Source organism: Perognathus longimembris, chromosome 20 (assembly GCF_023159225.1).
Source record: "Perognathus longimembris pacificus isolate PPM17 chromosome 20, ASM2315922v1, whole genome shotgun sequence".
NCBI classification, from domain to species: domain Eukaryota; kingdom Metazoa; phylum Chordata; class Mammalia; order Rodentia; family Heteromyidae; genus Perognathus; species Perognathus longimembris.
In genome coordinates, this window is record NC_063180.1 from 45,768,633 (window position 1) to 45,785,330 (window position 16,698).

Here is a 16,698-nt window from a genome sequence, read left to right on the forward strand (position 1 = left end):
CCGTCCCCCTGCTCACTGCTCACACCCGTCACCATGCTGACTCCGCACACCCGTCCCCTGTGCTCACTGCTCACACCCGTCACCATCCTGACTCCGCACACCCGTTCCCCTGTGCTCACTGCTCACACCCGTCCCCCTGCTCACTGCTCACACCCGTCACCATCCTGACTCCGCACACCCGTCCCCCTGCTCACTGCTCACACCCGTCACCATGCTGACTCCGCACACCCGTCCCCTGTGCTCACTGCTCACACCCGTCACCATCCTGACTCCGCACACCCCGTCCCCTGTGCTCACTGCTCACACCCGTCCCCCCTGCTCACTGCTCACACCCGTCACCATCCTGCCTCCGCACACCTCTCCGTGGTCCTGATGACTCACACCTGTCACAGCCACTCAGGAGGCCGAAATCGGAGGCTGATGGTTCAAAGGCAGGCTGGGCAGGGCGTCCTCACGCTGTATCACCAGTGAGGCAGCAAGAGACGCAAGTGGAGGTGTGCCTCACGGGGTGCAAGGCCACTGAGCAGAAACAGCCAAGCAAGAGCTCAGGGTCCTGAGGGCAAAACCTAGCACCCACACACACGCGCACACACACACACACGCACACACACGCACACACACGCACACGTACACACACGCACACACACGGGTGGGGTAGGGCTTGAGGGTGTGACAGATTGGGATAAACACGAATGCTTGTGTGATCTGACACCTGGCAGTGGAAGGGTGAGTTCAGATTCGTGCTGCCGTCCATGTGTCTGGTGGTGTAAGGGGTGTGGGGGTGTGAGCACAGCTTCCCAGGGTGTGGGGGGGTGTGGGGTGTGAGCACAGAGCTTCCCCGGGGTGTGGGGTGTGAACACAGAGCTTCCCCGGGGTGTGGGGTGTGAACACGGAGCTTCCCCGGGGTGTGGGGGTGTGGGGTGTGAGCACGGAGCTTCCCCGGGGTGTGGGGGTGTGGGGTGTGAACACAGAGCTTCCCCGGGGTGTCAGGGGTGTGGGGTGTGAGCACAGAGCTTCCCCGGGGTGTGGGGGTGTGAACACAGAGCTTCCCCGGGGTGTGGGGGTGTGGGGTGTGAGCACAGAGCTTCCCCGGGGTGTGGGGGTGTGGGGTGTGGGCACAGAGCTTCCCCGGGGGGTGTGGGGGGTGTGGGGTGTGAGCACAGAGCTTCCCCGGGGTGTGGGGTGTGAGCACAGAGCTTCCCCGGGGTGTGGGGGTGTGGGGTGTGAGCACAGAGCTTCCCGGGGTGTGGGGTGTGGGGGTGGGGGGTGTGAGCACAGAGCTTCCCCGGGGTGTGGGGTGTGAGCACAGAGCTTCCCCGGGGTGTGGGGGTGTGGGGTGTGAGCACAGAGCTTCCCCGGGGTGTGGGGTGTGGGGTGGGGGGTGTGAGCACAGAGCTTCCCCGGGGGTGTGGGGGTGGGGGGGGTGTGGAGCACAGAGCTTCCCCGGGGTGTGGGGGTGTGGGGTGTGAGCACAGAGCTTCCCCGGGGTGTGGGGGTGTGGGGTGTGAACACAGAGCTTCCCCGGGGTGTCAGGGGTGTGGGGGTGTGAACACAGAGCTTCCCCGGGGTGTCGGGGGTGTGGGGGGTGAGCACAGAGCTTCCCCGGGGTGTGGGGTGTGAACACGGAGCTTCCCCGGGGTGTGGGGGTGTGGGGGTGTGAGCACAGAGCTTCCCCCGGGGTGTCAGGGGTGTGGGGTGTGAACACAGAGCTTCCCCGGGGTGGTCGGGGGTGTGGGGGGTGAGCACAGAGCTTCCCCGGGGTGTGGGTGTGAACACGGAGCTTCCCCGGGGTGTGGGGGGTGTGGGGTGTGAGCACAGAGCTTCCCCGGGGGTGTGGGGGTGTGAACACAGAGCTTCCCCGGGGTGTCAGGGGTGTGGGGTGTGAGCACAGAGCTTCCCCGGGGTGTGGGGGTGGTGAGCACAGAGCTTCCCCGGGGTGTGGGGTGTGAGCACGGAGCTTCCCCGGGGTGTGGGGGGTGTGGGGGTGTGAGCACGGAGCTTCCCCGGGGTGTGGGGGTGTGGGGTGTGAGCACAGAGCTTCCCCGGGGGTGTGGGGGTGTGAGCACAGAGCTTCCCCGGGGTGTCAGGGGTGTGGGGTGTGAGCACAGAGCTTCCCCGGGGGTGTGGGGTGTGAACACAGAGCTTCCCCGGGGTGTGGGGGTGTGGGGGTGTGAGCACAGAGCTTCCCCGGGGTGGTGGGGGTGTGGGGTGTGAGCACAGAGCTTCCCCGGGGTGTGGGGGTGTGGGGGTTGGTGAGCACAGAGCTTCCTTCCCCGGGGTGTGGGGGGTGTGGGGTGTGAGCACAGAGCTTCCCCGGGGTGTGGGGGTGTGGGGTGTGAGCACAGAGCTTCCCCGGGGTGTGGGGGTGTGGGGGGGTGTGAGCACAGAGCTTCCTTCCCGGGGGTGTGGGGGTGTGGGGTGTGAGCACAGAGCTTCCCCGGGGTGTGTGGGGGTGTGGGGTGTGAGCACAGAGCTTCCCCGGGGTGTGGGTGGGTGTGGGGTGTGGGGTGTGAGCACAGAGCTTCCCCGGGGTGTGGGGTGTGGGGGTGTGGGGGTGTGGGGGTGTGAGCACAGAGCTTCCCCGGGGTGTGGGGGTGTGGGGTGTGAACACGGAGCTTCCCCGGGGTGTGGGGTGTGAGCACGGAGCTTCCCCGGGGTGTGGGGTGTGGGGTGTGAAACACGGAGCTTCCCCGGGGTGTGGGGGGTGTGGGGTGTTGAACACGGAGCTTCCCCTGGGTGTGGGGTGTGAGCACAGAGCTTCCCCGGGGTGTGGGGTGTGGGGTGTGAACACAGAGCTTCCCCTGGCAACAGCGCACGCTTCTATTCCAGTTAGACCATGTTAGGCCTGGGTGCACGCGCGTGACCCGCGTTAGGGCTTCCTGACCGTCGTGGGCGCTCCGTGGAGGGGGCTCCGGAGGGCGCGCCCCGTGGGGCTGGGCTGGGCGGGGTGCGGCGGCGGTTTCAGGGCCGCCCTGGGCGTCTCCCTCCCGTGACGTCCTCGCGGTGAGCGCCACGCGCTGCCACGGCGCCCCGCCAGGCCCCGCCCCACGGCGCCCCGCCAGGCCCCCGCCCCACGTCGCCTCGTCCAAGGCCCCGCCCCACGGCGCCCCGCCCCACGGCGCCCCGCCAGGCCCCCGCCCCACGTCGCCTCGTCAAGGCCCCGCCCCACGGCGCCACGCCAGGCCCCGCCCCACGGCGCCACGCCAGGCCCCGCCCCACGGCGCCTCGTCCAAGGCCCCGCCCCGCGGCGCCTCGTCCAAGGCCCCGCCCCACGCGCCACGCCCCCGCCCCCACGGCGCCCAGCCAGGCCCCGCCCCACGGCGCCCCGCCAGGCCCCCGCCCCACGGCGCCCCGCCAGGCCCCCGCCCCATGGCGCCTCGTCCAAGGCCCCGCCCCACGACGCCACGCCAGGCCCCCCCCGCCCCATGGCGCCACGCCAGGCCCCGCCCCACGGCGCCACGCCAGGCCCCCGCCCCCACGGCGCCACGCCAGGCCCCGCCCCACGTCGCCTCGTCCAAGGCCCCGCCCCACGGCGCCACGCCAGGCCCCGCCCCACGGCGCCTCGTCCAAGGCCCCGCCCCGCCCCACGGCGCCCCGCCAGGCCCCGCCCCCACGGCGCCCCGCCAGGCCCCCGCCCCCACGGCGCCTCGCCCAAGGCCCCGCCGCATGCCCTGAGTTCAAGCCCCCGTGTCAGCACCGGAGCTGACACAGAGCAAGTAGGAGGAGGATGCTGCGAAGAGCAGGCCCGGTCCCGCGTCCCCACCCCTCCCGCACGCGAGGAAGACGCCATCTCACGGGCTCAACACGTTTAATACCCGCTGCTACGTCATGCACACGCGGGAGGGGAGCGGCTGGGGGCGGGGCGGGGAGGGGAGGGGTCACCTAACGTGCTTGGGGGAGGGAGGGCTGACGATCTGGGGGGGAGGGAGCCTGCCCCTGCTCCGTCTTCACTCCCGCACGTAAATCCTCGTGCACACCACGTCGTCGGCGCCGAATGTCTGCACGCGAGAGAGAGAGAGAGAGGAGAAGCGATGGTCACGCACACCTGTGCAACGCCGTTCAGACCCCGCCGCGTGGACGGCCCACCCCCCCCCGCCCCCCCCAAACACCCTTCCTTCCGGAAATTCAACTTCCTGCCAAGCCTGTCACCCCAGCTCCTCGAGAGGCTAAGACGGAAGGACTGCGGTGCGCGGCCAGCCGGGGTGGAAAAGCCCACGAGACTCCCGCGCGCGTCCCCAGTGACCCAGGAAGAGGGCAGTGGAGGCTACGGCTCACGCGGTGGAGCACCTGCCCTGCGCGAGCACAACCAGGGCAACAGTGGCGGCTCCGGAGGTCAAGCCTCAGTACTGACGTGTGCGCGCACACACGCGGCGCGCACACACACAGACATGCACGTGCTTTGCCCGTCCATCTCAGTGTTGCACTATTCACAATAGCCATTATGACAACGGCCCAGATGCCTGGCCCAAAAAATGTGGCAGCCATGCACCGTGAACTTTACACGCACGCTGGAAAGGTGACACGGCATTTGCACGGGACAGCAGGGAGGAGACTCCTGGGGAGGAGCCCAAGGCGCCACGCCTACGTGCCCCACACCAACAAAACCACGGCCATCAAAATGAACTCCAGGAAATGGAAACGAGGGCTTTCCTTTGTTGCTGGTTTTTGTTGTCATCGTCATCGTGGTTGTTATTTGCCAGTCCTGGGCCTTGAACTCAGGGCCTGAGCACTGTCCCTGGCTTCGTTTTGCTCAAGGCTAGCACTCTGCCACTTGAGCCACAGCGCCGCTTCTGGCCGTTTTCTGTATATGTGGTGCTGGGAATTGAACCCAGGGCTTCATGCATGCTAGGCGAGCACTCTACCACTAGGCCAGTTCCCAGCCCGGTGCTCTACTACTTGATCCCCAAAACCTCAGCTTCGGCTGTCTGGTGGTTCCTTGGATAAGCGACTCACGGACTCTGCTGCCTCCGCCGGCTTCCGCTATGACCCCACACCTCGGCCTCCGCAGTAGCGGGGGCACGAGCCGCTGCTGCTCCCGGCTTTGCTTAGTATTTTCTACGTTGCTGGGATGCAATCCAGGGCCTCGCGCGCGCTGAGGAAACACTCTATTACTGAGCCGAGAGCCCAGCCTTGTTTCTCTTCTTAGACTTGAACTCAGGGTGTTGCACTTGCTCAGCTCGCTCGCTTGGCTGCTGCTCTCCCTCTTGAGCCACACCACCAGCCCAGTTTTTTTTTTTCTGATTGTTTAAGAAATAGAGTCGCAAAGACATTTCTGCCCAAGCCGCTTCAAATGGCCATCCTCCAGACCCCAGCCTCCTAAGCATCTGGGGTCACAGTCCTTGCTTAGAAATGGCCTTTCTCGGGCTGGGGATATAGCCTAGTGGCAAGAGTGCCTGCCTCGGATACACGAGGCCCTAGGTTCGATTCCCCAGCACCACATATACAGAAAACGGCAGAAGCGGCGCTGTGGCTCAAGTGGCAGAGTGCTAGCCTTGAGCAAAAAGAAGCCAGGGACAGTGCTCAGGCCCCTGAGTCCAAGGCCCAGGACTGGCCAAAAAAAAAAAAAAAAGAAATGGCCTTTCTCAGCCTGCTCAAGAGAAACTGGCTAAAGGAATATTCTAGAACAGGGTGAGGGAAGCGGTCTCGGTTGTTAAAAGAAGACGGTCTGCGGTGGAGGGGAGCTTTCCTGCGGGAGCTGCGCATTTACTTCAATTGAGCTAGACGAGTTGGCTTCCGTCACCCGGCTGCAGGTGCACCCCCGGCTCACCTGTGGAACGACCCCAGTGGCGGGGAAGGAGCCTCCCGGCAAGCTCGTCCGCCCCACACCAAGGCGGGCGTCCGACAGAACTGCGGCACGGGGGACGGGCACGGGGCAATTGGGGGAGCCCTTCCAGAAGAATCTGCCTGTGTTCTAGCAACTGGAGTTCCACTCGAGTGCCACATTCTCAGGTTCCCCTGCCTGCCCCTGCCCCCCGGGAGAAGCCTGGGCCTGCCTGCCCCTCGCCCTGCCTGCGGCCCTGGCAGACCCGCATGTCCAGCCGGCACTGCCCCCCAGCCCCCCACGCCCTGCCTGCGGCCCTGGCAGACCCCCGTGTCCAGCCGGCACTGCCCCCCAGCCCCCCAGCCCCCCTCGCCCTGCCTGCGGCCCTGGCAGACCCGCGTGTCCAGCCGGCACTGCCCCCCAGCCCCCCAGCCCCCCTCGCCCTGCCCTGCGGGCCCTGGCAGACCCGCGTGTCCCAGCCGGCACTGCCCCCCCCAGCCCCCCACGCCCTGCCTGCAGCCCTGGCAGACCCCCGTGTCCAGCCGGCACTGCCCCCCCCAGCCCCCCAGCCCCCCTCGCCCTGCCTGCGGCCCTGGCAGACCCGCGTGTCCAGCCGGCACTGCCCCCCCCCAGCCCCCCACGCCCTGCCTGCAGCCCTGGCAGACCCCCGTGTCCAGCCGGCACTGCCCCCCAGCCCCCCTCGCCCTGCCTGCGGCCCTGGCAAATCCCCCGCGTCTCATCCCTTACTGCCCCCCCAGCCCCCACGACTTCCCTGGAAACCACAATAGCCAGGTGGTAAACTGAGGCAGCCAACGCGTGTGAAGGGATAAAGCAGGTCACAGCAAAGCAGGGGGCGTTATCGAGCAGCAGAATAAACATGGAGCTCGGGGCTGAGAAGTCTTGGGGCAAGGCCTGAATTAAACCCCACACGTGATATGGGGGGACTGAGTTCAGGGCTTACGGAAGGGAACGAGGTGGGGAGAGGCGGGGGAAGGGAAAGGAAAGGGAGAGCGGGCACTGGGGGCTCCCATCTGTCATCCCAGCCACTCAGGAGGCTGACAGCAGAGGGACCGCAGTTCAAAGCCAGCCAGAGCAGGAGAATCCACAAGACTCTTATCTGCAGTGAACCACACAACCCAGAGGTGGCGCTGTGGCTCAAGTGGCAGAGCGCCGGCCTTGAGCACAAAGAAGCCAGGGACGGCGCTCAGGCCCTGAGTTCAAACCCCATGGCTGACAAAAAAAAAAGGAAATGAGGAGAGGGGAGAGGAAAGGAAGCCAAGGAAGAAGGGAGGGAGGGAGGGAGGGAGGAGGTGGGAGGGTGGGCCGGCCCACACAGGAATCTTTCTGCCCCCCTCCTCTGAGGTGGCTCCCTTGAGGTGGGGGGCTGTCTTAGAGACATTAATAAAACGTCTGACGGAGAATAAAGGACACAAATTCCTCCTGACTCACAACAGCTCTTCCTTTTTCTAGTCTCTTGGGGGAAGGGGTGGGGAAGGCTGCAAAGAAAGTTCTGGAACACAAAGGGAGTGTGACAGGCTGTCTGCCTTCCCAGCCTTCCTTTGTTGCTCGGAGCGGAGCTGGAGGCAGTGAGCCACGGGACGGACGGGCTCCCCGCAGGGCCTGGGGTTGCGGGTGCACGGGGCGTCCTCGGGGAGCCCGGCCGGCGGGCCCCACGCCCACGGCCACGGCCGCCCCGCCAGCCAGCCGGGCTCACGGCCCCGCTGACCACGGTGTGGCCGGCTCGGGAGGGCCGCTGCCGCTTTGAACCCGGGGCCAGGGCGCCGACCCTGAGCCTTTCTTCTCTTTCTTTGTTTCCGCCACAGCTCCCCTTCAGACTTTCTGGTGGTTCACTGGAGACGGGAGTCTCACGGACTTTCCTGCCCAGGCTGGCTTTGAACCACGATCCTCAGGTCCCAGGCTCCTGAGTAGCTGGGATGACAGGCGGGAGCCACTGGTGCCTGGCTTTTCTGCTTTTTGAAAAAGAATTTTGGCCAGTCCTGGGCCTTGAACTCAGGGCCTGAGCACCGTCCCTGGCTTCTTTTTGCTCAAGGCTAGCGCTCTGCCACCTGAGCCACAGCGCCACTTCTGGCCGTTTTCTGTATATGTGGTGCTGAGGAATCGAACCCAGGGCTTCGTGCATGCTAGGGGAGCATCTACCACTGAGCCGCACTCCCAGCCCGTTTGTATTTTTAACCCAAGGCAAGCGCCGTCCTCTGGATGAGCCTGGGGTGGGGGCTCACCCCGTCGGTCCCCCGCGGGGCTGGCGGGGAAGCTCCCGGTGGTCTCGGGGGGGGGGGGGTCCTCACCAGGATGAGCTCGTCGTTGGCCAGCTCACGGGTCCAGTAGGTTTTGGGGCCGTCCCCCTCGAGAAGCGTCTGTGTGCAGCGGATCTTGTTCTCGTTCTCCCAGGTGGGCAGACTCTGCGGGCAGGAAGACGGTTCGCGACGTAGGGAGCAGGATAATGAATAATGAATAATGAGGCCTCAGAAGAGCCACATGGGGCCCCGTCAGCCGCACCCCCCCCCCCCGCCTTCTCCACTCAACTAAATCAAATCCAAACGGTGGGGGGGCCCGCTGGGTTTTGTGGGTTATAAACATCGTGGTTTCTGCACCCAGGGACTTGCTGAGGCAGGAGAGATTTAGATGTGCTTTAGATTGCTATGAATTACATTCAGGGTAGGGGATGATTCATTTATAACGAGATGGACTCCCCCCTTTTTTTTTTCCGGCTAGTCCTGCCTAGAGCTTGAACTCAGGGCCCGGGCGCTGTCCCGGAGCCTCTTTGTGCTCAAGGCCAGCGCTCTACCACTTGAGCCACAGCGCCGCTCCTGGATTTTCTTGGTTTATTGGGGATAAGAGTTCAGACTTTCCCGTCCAGCCTGGCTTCAAACCGCGATCCTCAGGTCGCAGCCTCCTGAGTAGCTGGGATGGCGGGTGTGAGCCGCCTGCAACGGGTAGGTAGCTGCTTCCCTTCAAGCAGTTTGGGTTTGAGTGTGTGCGCGCACGTGCGCGTGCACACGGGCGCACGCGTGTGTGCCAAGACCGAGACCTGAATCAGGGGCGTCCCTGGGCCTTTCGACGCCGGGCTGGCATTCTACCTCTGGAGCCACGCCTCTCCCTCCCGCTCTTGGTGAGCGCGTGGAGGGGGCGTGGGTCTCCCGCGCTTTTCCCAAGCGCGCCCCTCAGGCCCCAGCGTCCCGAGTGGCCGGGAGGGCACTGCGAGCCGCCGCGTCCCGGAAAGCAGCGCGGGTGTTGAAAGCCAGAACCTCAAAATGAACTGTGGGCCTTGTGGGCAGAGGTGGGAGGGGGGACGGGGGGGGGAAGCAAACGAGGGGGTGACGTTGTTCAAAAGAGAAATGTGCTCAGTACCCAAATTCTGAACGGTAACCCCTCTGTACAACACCTTAATAATAATTACACACACACGCACCCCAAACCTCAGGACTACACACTTCTACAACAGTCAAGACACCATGTCTGTCGTGACAATTGTGACAAGCGTTCAGGAGCAAGCGCTTCCCTTTGTGTTCTCAGCAGAGGCGGCTCGCAGCCGACTGGGATAGGACCACTCGCTGCTGTCTCTCACACTAGGAGTGTCTCCGCTTTCTAGGCTCATACGTCCAGAAAAAGAAAATTTAAACCAAGTGAACTTGGTCAGGCACCAGGGGCCCCCGCCTGTCATCCCAGCAGCTCAGGAGGCTGAGATGGGAGGATAAAGGCTTGAGGTCACCCTGGGCACACAAATCCAAGAGACTCCTATCTCCAGTTCACCACCCCCTCACAAAACCCAAAGGACAAAACCCCGGAAGTGGAGGTGAGACTCAAGCGGTAGACATCAGCCTGGAGTGAAAAAGCCAGTGACAACACACGGACCTGAGTTCCAGCCCTGGTACAGGCATTAAAAATAATAACAATTAAGCCAACCCCAAGAGCCCGGGCAAGAAAGTCTGTGAGACTCTCATCTCCAATTTACTCCCCAAAATGCGGGAGGAGGAGCCCAAGTGGTCAGCTGTCAGCCTGGTGAGAAACAACACAAACACACCCCGGAGCTCAAGGCCCTGCGTTCAAGCCCCACTACTGGCGGGCACACACAGAGATCCCACACACTCAAGCCCGCACCCCCTTCCTCTCGCACACTCAGAAAGGGCTCTCGGCCCAGCTCCCTAGCCAGACCCGGGGCTGCGTTTGCTTTTGGGAAGATCTTGCCATTCCTTTAAGAAACCCAGCTGAGGAGGGGGGTGGGGGGAGCTGCCAAGGCCTTGGGGATGGATGGCAGAGCCTGGATTCTGAGCGGTTCCCAGGAGGCCCTGGCGCCCAAGGGGGGGGGGGAGGAGCCGCAGCTGCACCTGTGCCCCGGGAATCTGCAGCCCCGGACGCTGCAGACCCCGCAGCCTCCTCGCGCTGTATGCAGGAAAGTAAGTACAAATCTATGCTGGGGGCACAGAGCCATCGGGCACCAAGGCACAGGTCAACACGGGGAGATGGGGTAGGGAGGGTGAGGGGCAGAACTTTCCCTCTCTCCCAGAGCGGCCGGGGTGCGAACCCTTCTTTGCAATGGAGGACCCCCGTTCCCCGCCCCCACCCAGCACAAACTCCAGGGCCTCCCTCACCTTGCACTTGCGTCCGTCCACCGTCTCCTCCTCGAAGCCCTCTCCCACCTTGAAGTTGATCTCGGTGGTGCGCACCGTGGTGGACGTCTTGATATAGAACTGATCCCCGTCCTGGCGGATCTCCACGTGGGGCTTGGAGGCCGCGGCCACGGCCACCTTCCTCAGCATGGCGTTCACACCTGTGCAAGGAGAAAAGGGGGGTGAGCGCAGAGGCTCGGGGCGCAGGGCCTCATCGCCCCTCCACCTGCCCCCCACCCACCCATCCAGCTCCCCAAATCAGCCACTCAGCCACCCCCACCCACCCATCCCCCATCCACCAACGCCCCCATCCACCACCTCCTCACCCATCCAGCCCCACCCATCCATCCACCCCCAAACCCCCATCCCCTCCCACCCATGCATCCACCTCCACCCATCCATCCCCCCAATCCCCTTCATTCACCACCTCCTCACCCATCCACCCCCACCCCCCACCCACCCCTCAAACTCACTCACCCATCCCCAAACCCCCCACCCGCCCCCCACCCCTCCATCCACCCCCCCCGTGCACCCCCCCATCCACCCACCGCCCCGGGTCTTCCTCGGGCTTTAGGACGAAAGCGCCCGCCTCCCCTGCCGGCGCCCCGGGCTCCCCGGGCGAGGGCAGAGCCCGAGGGTGACGCCCCCGTGGAAGCCCGGCCGGGTCCGGGCTCGGGCTGACGGGGCGCCCCGGCCCCCGGCGCTGGGCGCGGGGAACCGTCTAGCACCTGCCAGGCGGGCGGGCGCCCCGTGCAGCGAGGGGCGCGCGGCCCCGCGCCCGGTCCCCCGCGGCCCCCGGCCCCCGGCCCGCCGCTCTCCGGACCGAGGGGACGCGCGCACCCAGAGCCTTGAGAAGCTCGTCGAAATTCTCGCTGCTGCGCATCTTCCAGGTGCCGGCGAAGTTGGGCATGGTGGCGGCGGCGGGCGGCGGGCGGCGGGCGGCGGGCGGCGGGCGGCGGGCGGCGGGCGGCGGGCGGCGGGCGGCGGGCGGCGGGCGGCGGGCGGCGGGCGGCGGGCGGCGGGCGGAGGGCGGAGGGCGCGGCCCGGCCGGCGGCGGAGCGGCTCACGCGGCGCGGCGCGGACGGCACTGACTGGCGCTCGGCGCCCGGCCGCGCGCGCCTGGAGACCCCGCCGGGGCGCCCCGCCCCCGCCAGGCCCCGCCCCCGCAGGCCACGCCCCGTCCACCCCCGTGCGCCCGGAGGCCCCGCCCCCGCCGGCCCCGCCCCCGCCGGGCCCCTCGCGCCCGGAGGCCCCGCCCCCCGCCAGCCCCGCCCCCGCCCGGATCCTCTCACCTGGAGGCCCCGCCCCCCGCCGGTCCCCTCTCCCGGAGGCCCCGCCCCCTCCCGGCCCTCACGCCTGAGGCCACGCCCCCTCCTGGCCCCCGCCCCCGACAGGCCCCGCCCCCACCCCACCCCCTCCGCACACCCCGGAGGATTCCAGTTCGAAGCCCGGAGGCCTGTGAGACCCCTCCTCTGTGAAAGGCGTTGCCGCAGGGGTGAGCCTGAGCTCGGGCCCGGAGTGCGAGGCTCGGGGAGAGCACCGAGGCCCCGAGTTCGAGCCCGGGCGGGCGCCCACGGTGGGGGCTGGGGGAGGAGACGCCATCCTGCGCCCCGCGGTCCCCTCAGGGATGCCAGGCTGTGCTCCCCGCCTCCCGTGGGGCGGGGCCTCCAGGGTCCACCCTGATCCTCAAGTCCCAGCCTCCTGAGCAGCGGGGATGAGGGCGCCCAGCACCCCCCCACCCCGCTCGGCACGCCCCTGAGAAGAGCTCTGCTCCTCAGTCCCGGGTGTGGGGACAGAGCCCCCCAGGCATGGGGACAGAGCCCCCCCAGGAGTGGGGACAGAGCTCCCCAGGAGTGGGGACAGAGCCCCCTCGAGGTGTGGGGACAGAGCCCCCAGGAGTGGGGACAGAGCCCCCCCGAGGTGTGGGGACAGAGCCCCCAGGTGTGGGGACAGAGCCCCCCCAGGTGTGGGGACAGAACCCCCCCCAGGAGTGGGGACAGAGCCCCCAGGTGTGGGGACAGAGCCCCCAGGAGTGGGGACAGAGCCCCCAGGAGTGGGGACAAACCCCCCCCCAGGTGTGGGGACAGAGCCCCCAGGAGTGGGGACAGAGCCTCCAGGAGTGGGGACAGAGCCCCCCCCGAGGTGTGGGGACAGAGCCCCCCCGAGGTGTGGGGACAGAGCCCCCCCAGGAGTGGGGACAGAGCCCCTAGGAGTCCTCGTCCGGTTTGCCGCCCGGGCCCCCGCTGGTCTCACGGAGCGGCTGGCTGGTGTCCTGTCCCTAACTGGTAGCTAGCAGGAGCCGGACGCTCCTCCTTCGAAGGGCCACTGTTTGGATGGAGCTGTCCTGAGGACTCAGGGATCCCGCTGCCCCGGGGGGCCCACGGCTGTGGATGTGGCCAAGTCGGCGTCCTGCTGAGGGTGGTTCAGGGACCCAGGCCCCCTCCAGGACCCCTTTGTTCTCTGCCTCCCCGGGCCTCTGACCCCTTCCCGGTGCTGCGCGTTTCTGCTGAGCTTCGGGCTTTGGGTCTGAGGCACGCCAGGGCCCCCCAGGTCCCCGGCTCGCCCGATTCAGGCTGGAAGAATGGGGGTCAGAGTTCAGCCCCCCAAAGCGAGGAGCTCTGAAGAGGGGCCCGGTTGGGGGTATCCAGGGTAGGACAATCTGGGAGTCAGCCTGACAGGACAATGGAGAGCCAATTCCCGGGGAAGAATGGCATCGACCGCCCTGGCCCTGCCTGTAGGGTTTCCTTTAGGCTAAGGGAATGGAAGGAGCCCTGGACTCGGAGTCAGGGGGCCGGCAGCATCGGGCCTGAACCGGGGAAACTGAGACGCAAGGACTCACGTGCCAGAGATGGAGCCGGCAGGGGAACCCCGTGAGGCTGACCCCAAATTTATGTTCTGATGGTTTGTCACATTGGTGGGGAGACCCCGGAGGGAGTTCAAAGTTCCAGCTCGCAGTGGGGCCGGGGTCAACCCCGCCGTCAGAGGCTCCTGGGAGATTCCCGGGGCCTGGGGTGGGTGTCGGGCTCCTTGACGATCCGCCCAAGGGCAAATCTGCCTACCACGAGGGCCGGAGCCACACACGGGCGGCTGGCCCTCAGCCCCTGCCTACCTGGGGGGTTCACAGCGGAAGGGCCACAGCGCCAGGTCACCTGGAGACACCTCGTTGCCATGGAAGAGGCTGAGCGTGTGCGTGCGTGTGCGTGTGTGCGCGTGCGTGCCAGTGTGCCGGCACTGGGGCTTGGACGTAGGACGTCCTGCTGGGCGTAGCTCTGCCACTCCAGGCTGGCGCTCTGCCCGTGAGCCACGCCTCCACGCCCGGCTCTGCGGGGCCACTGGAGGCGCCAGGGCCCTGGGGATCTCAGCCCCCCGAGGGGCGGCGGGGACGCGGAAGGGGGACAGGGAAGGGGGACGTGGGGGCCGGCTGGCTTGGAGATGGGGTGTTTCCAGAGGAGGCGCCGGTCGCTGCTCTCCGTGCTCTGGGCCCCAAACCGCAGAGCCGGGCCTCGGGGCGACCCGCACCCAGCCCCGCCTGCGCGAGGGCTTCCGTGAGGACGGCTTGGGGGTCCACGGCCCCTCGGCCCTCTGCTCCCCGTGGGGCGGCTGGAGGGCTGACCGGGCCCCGGCTGTCAGCGCGGAGGGGAGATGGATGGCGTATTGTTCCCGAGTGAAGGTCTGCACCCCCCGCGGGGGGGGGGCTAATGACTGCGCGGCTGCCCGTCTCCACCGCCGTCCTTCATCCTTCATCGCGCCCCCCCCCGCGCCCCGGGGAAGCCCCCCTCCCCCCCTCCCGGGCACACAGGCCGGGCCGGGAGTCAGGGTGGCTTTGAGAGCGGGCAGGACGCACGCACGCACGCCCCCCGTCCCCGCCGCCCCGGGCCGAGGTGGGAGGATCGGGGTGGAAGCCAGGCCCCGAGACTCCCCTCGAAAGGGCGCCGTGGCTCGGGGGGGCACCACGCCAGCCTGGAGCATGGACGCTCCCGGACGCCCAGCGCCCAGGGGCGGAGAACCACGCAGAGACCATGAGCTCACTTCTAGAAGCTTCCCTGCTCCTCCAGACCCCGGCCAGACCCTGGGGGAGTCCGCGGGGGCCAGCGAGGTTTCCACACTCCTGTCTTCCTGCCAGCGGCATGGGGGGGGTTGGGGGTCACCGAGGGCGCCTCCGGTCGGTGGGGGACCTGGTGGAGGCGTTTGTGCGGAGCAGGGAGCAGATGGCCGTCCTCCTTCCCCCCGGGCCTTTGTCTGCTCCTCGGAGCGGGGAGCCCAAGGCCCCCCGAAGACGCGTGGACACACTCGGGAAAGAGGGGGGGGCGGAGGCGGCACGCCAAGCCCATCTGAGGCTTCATTGGATCAATGCCACTTGGGGGGGGAGGTGGGGGGGGGCGGGGCCCTGGGATTTGGCCAGCTTAGCGAGCTTTGATCTTTTCTGGTGCCCTGGGGGGGGGGGGCAGGGCCTCTGACCAGGCGCATGCGGCCCCCCCCTCCCCTCCCCCCCCAAGCCAAGGCCTGCCCGGGGCTGGGGCGCAGCCGGCCTTTCCCGGGGACCACCTGCCCACGCTGGGGCAGGAAAGCCTCCGAGACCTCGCAGGGTCACTGGCTTTCCTGGGCCTCAGGTCGGCTTTGAACCGCGGTCCTCCCTGCTTCCCAGGCCTCTGGCTCTGTGCGTGCCACGTTTGAGCTGGGAAGGAATCGGCTGGTCCCCCGGCCTCTCCCGCAAGGACGCGGCTGGGCCTTGGGCTGCGGGCCGGGTCTGGTGGCTTCCCCGCGGCGGGGACGGGACCACCCAGGGCGGAAGGGGCCCCGCGCCTCCGTGGGGCCCGGGGACTGGACCAGAGGCCTTACGAGACTCCGAGCAGCTGGCCTGAGTCAGCGCTTGTCCTGGGCTTGAACTCAAGGCCGGGGCGCTGTCCCTGAGCTCTTTCACTCGAGGCTGGCGCTCTACCACTTGAGCCACCGCGCCACTTCCAGCTTTTCGGTGGTCCATTCGAGATCAGGGTCTCACAGACGTTCACGCCCAGGCTGCCCTCGAACCCAGACCTCAGCCTCCTGATTGCCGGGATGCCAGGCTCTGGGGGTGTCTTTACTGGGCCGGCTTCTGTGGGAGGTGGGGGTGTGCGGGGCGCGGGCCACGGGGCGTGGAGGGGGCCCTGGCGGGACGGACGGACGCCGGCCCAGGCGCTGCCTCGGCCTCGGGTGCCGGGCGGGGGGGCCGGAGCTCTGCGGGGAGCCGTGGAGCCCAGAGCCGTGAATCATATTTACAAACACGGCTGCAGGCATTAAACATTCACAGCCTGCGGCGGCCCCGGCCCCCTCCCCCCGCAGCCTCCTCCCCCCGCAGCCTGCGCTCATCACCGTGATTCACTCCCCGGGAAATCACAGCCGCAACCCCGCACATCCGTCAACTCCCGCCCGCCTGGGCTGCGCAGAACCGGAGCGAGCTCCGCCCTGGGAGGGGAGAGACGTGGAGAGACAGAGAGACAGAGACAGGGACAGAGAGACAGGGAGAGGGACAGAGACAGGGAGAGAGACAGAGACAGACACAGGGACAGGGAGAGAGACAGAGACAGAGAGACAGGGAGAGAAGGAGAGAGACAGAGACAGGAAGAGAGACAGACACAGCGACAGGGAGAGAGACAGAGAGACAGAGACAGGGAGAGAAGGAGAGAGACAGAGACACAGAGACACAGGGACAGGGAGAGAGACAGACAGAGACAGGGAGAGAAGGAGAGAGACAGAGACAGGGACGGAGAGAGACAGAGACAGAAAGAAGGAGAGACAGAGGAGAGAAAGACAAAGAGACAGAGCAAGACAGTGCCAGAGAGAGAGGAGAGAGGAGAGACACAGAGACAGACACACAGGGGATGGGAGGGAGGGAGAGAGAGGGAAAGAAAGAGGGGAGGGAGGGAGAGGGAGAGACAGAGACAGAGGAAGAAAGAAGGAGAGAGACAGAGGGAAAGGAGAGAAAGGAGAGAGAGAAACAGAGGAGAGAGGAGAGGAGGGAGGAAGGGAGAGAAAGAGAGGGAAAGGGGGAGGGAGGGAGGAGGGAAGAAGGGAGGGAGGGGAGAGAGAGAGGAGAGAGGCTGGGGGGGTTGAATCCCCATCTTTGTGCCGCCTCCTGACCTGAAGGGGGGCGGGGCGGGACCCCCAGGTGGGGCCGTGGGGTTCGCCAGCTGTCTCATTGATTGGAGGCTGGGAGTGATGGGTGGACATCTGGAGCGCGGGGCCGGAAGGGGCCTGGGGCTCTGCCCACCCCGTGCCCCACATCCGTCCATCTCCATTAAAGAGAGCCAGGGGAGGGGGCGGGGCTCCCCG

At 67.0% G+C, this 16,698-nt stretch overlaps 1 protein-coding gene across 1 annotated transcript; it reads right to left on the reverse strand.

The window, feature by feature from the left end:
- Nucleotides 1-3,922: 3,922 nt before the first annotated feature.
- On the reverse strand, nucleotides 3,923-11,329 carry LOC125368268 (cellular retinoic acid-binding protein 1). The gene is made up of 4 exons (XM_048369128.1): nucleotides 11,230-11,329; nucleotides 10,372-10,550; nucleotides 8,068-8,181; nucleotides 3,923-3,998 (listed from the first exon to the last, which is right to left on the reverse strand). The coding sequence occupies exons 1-4, from the start codon at nucleotides 11,297-11,299 to the stop codon at nucleotides 3,948-3,950; spliced, it is 414 nt and encodes a 137-aa protein (XP_048225085.1). The 5' UTR covers nucleotides 11,300-11,329; the 3' UTR covers nucleotides 3,923-3,947.
- Between the last annotated feature and the right edge of the window lie 5,369 nt (nucleotides 11,330-16,698).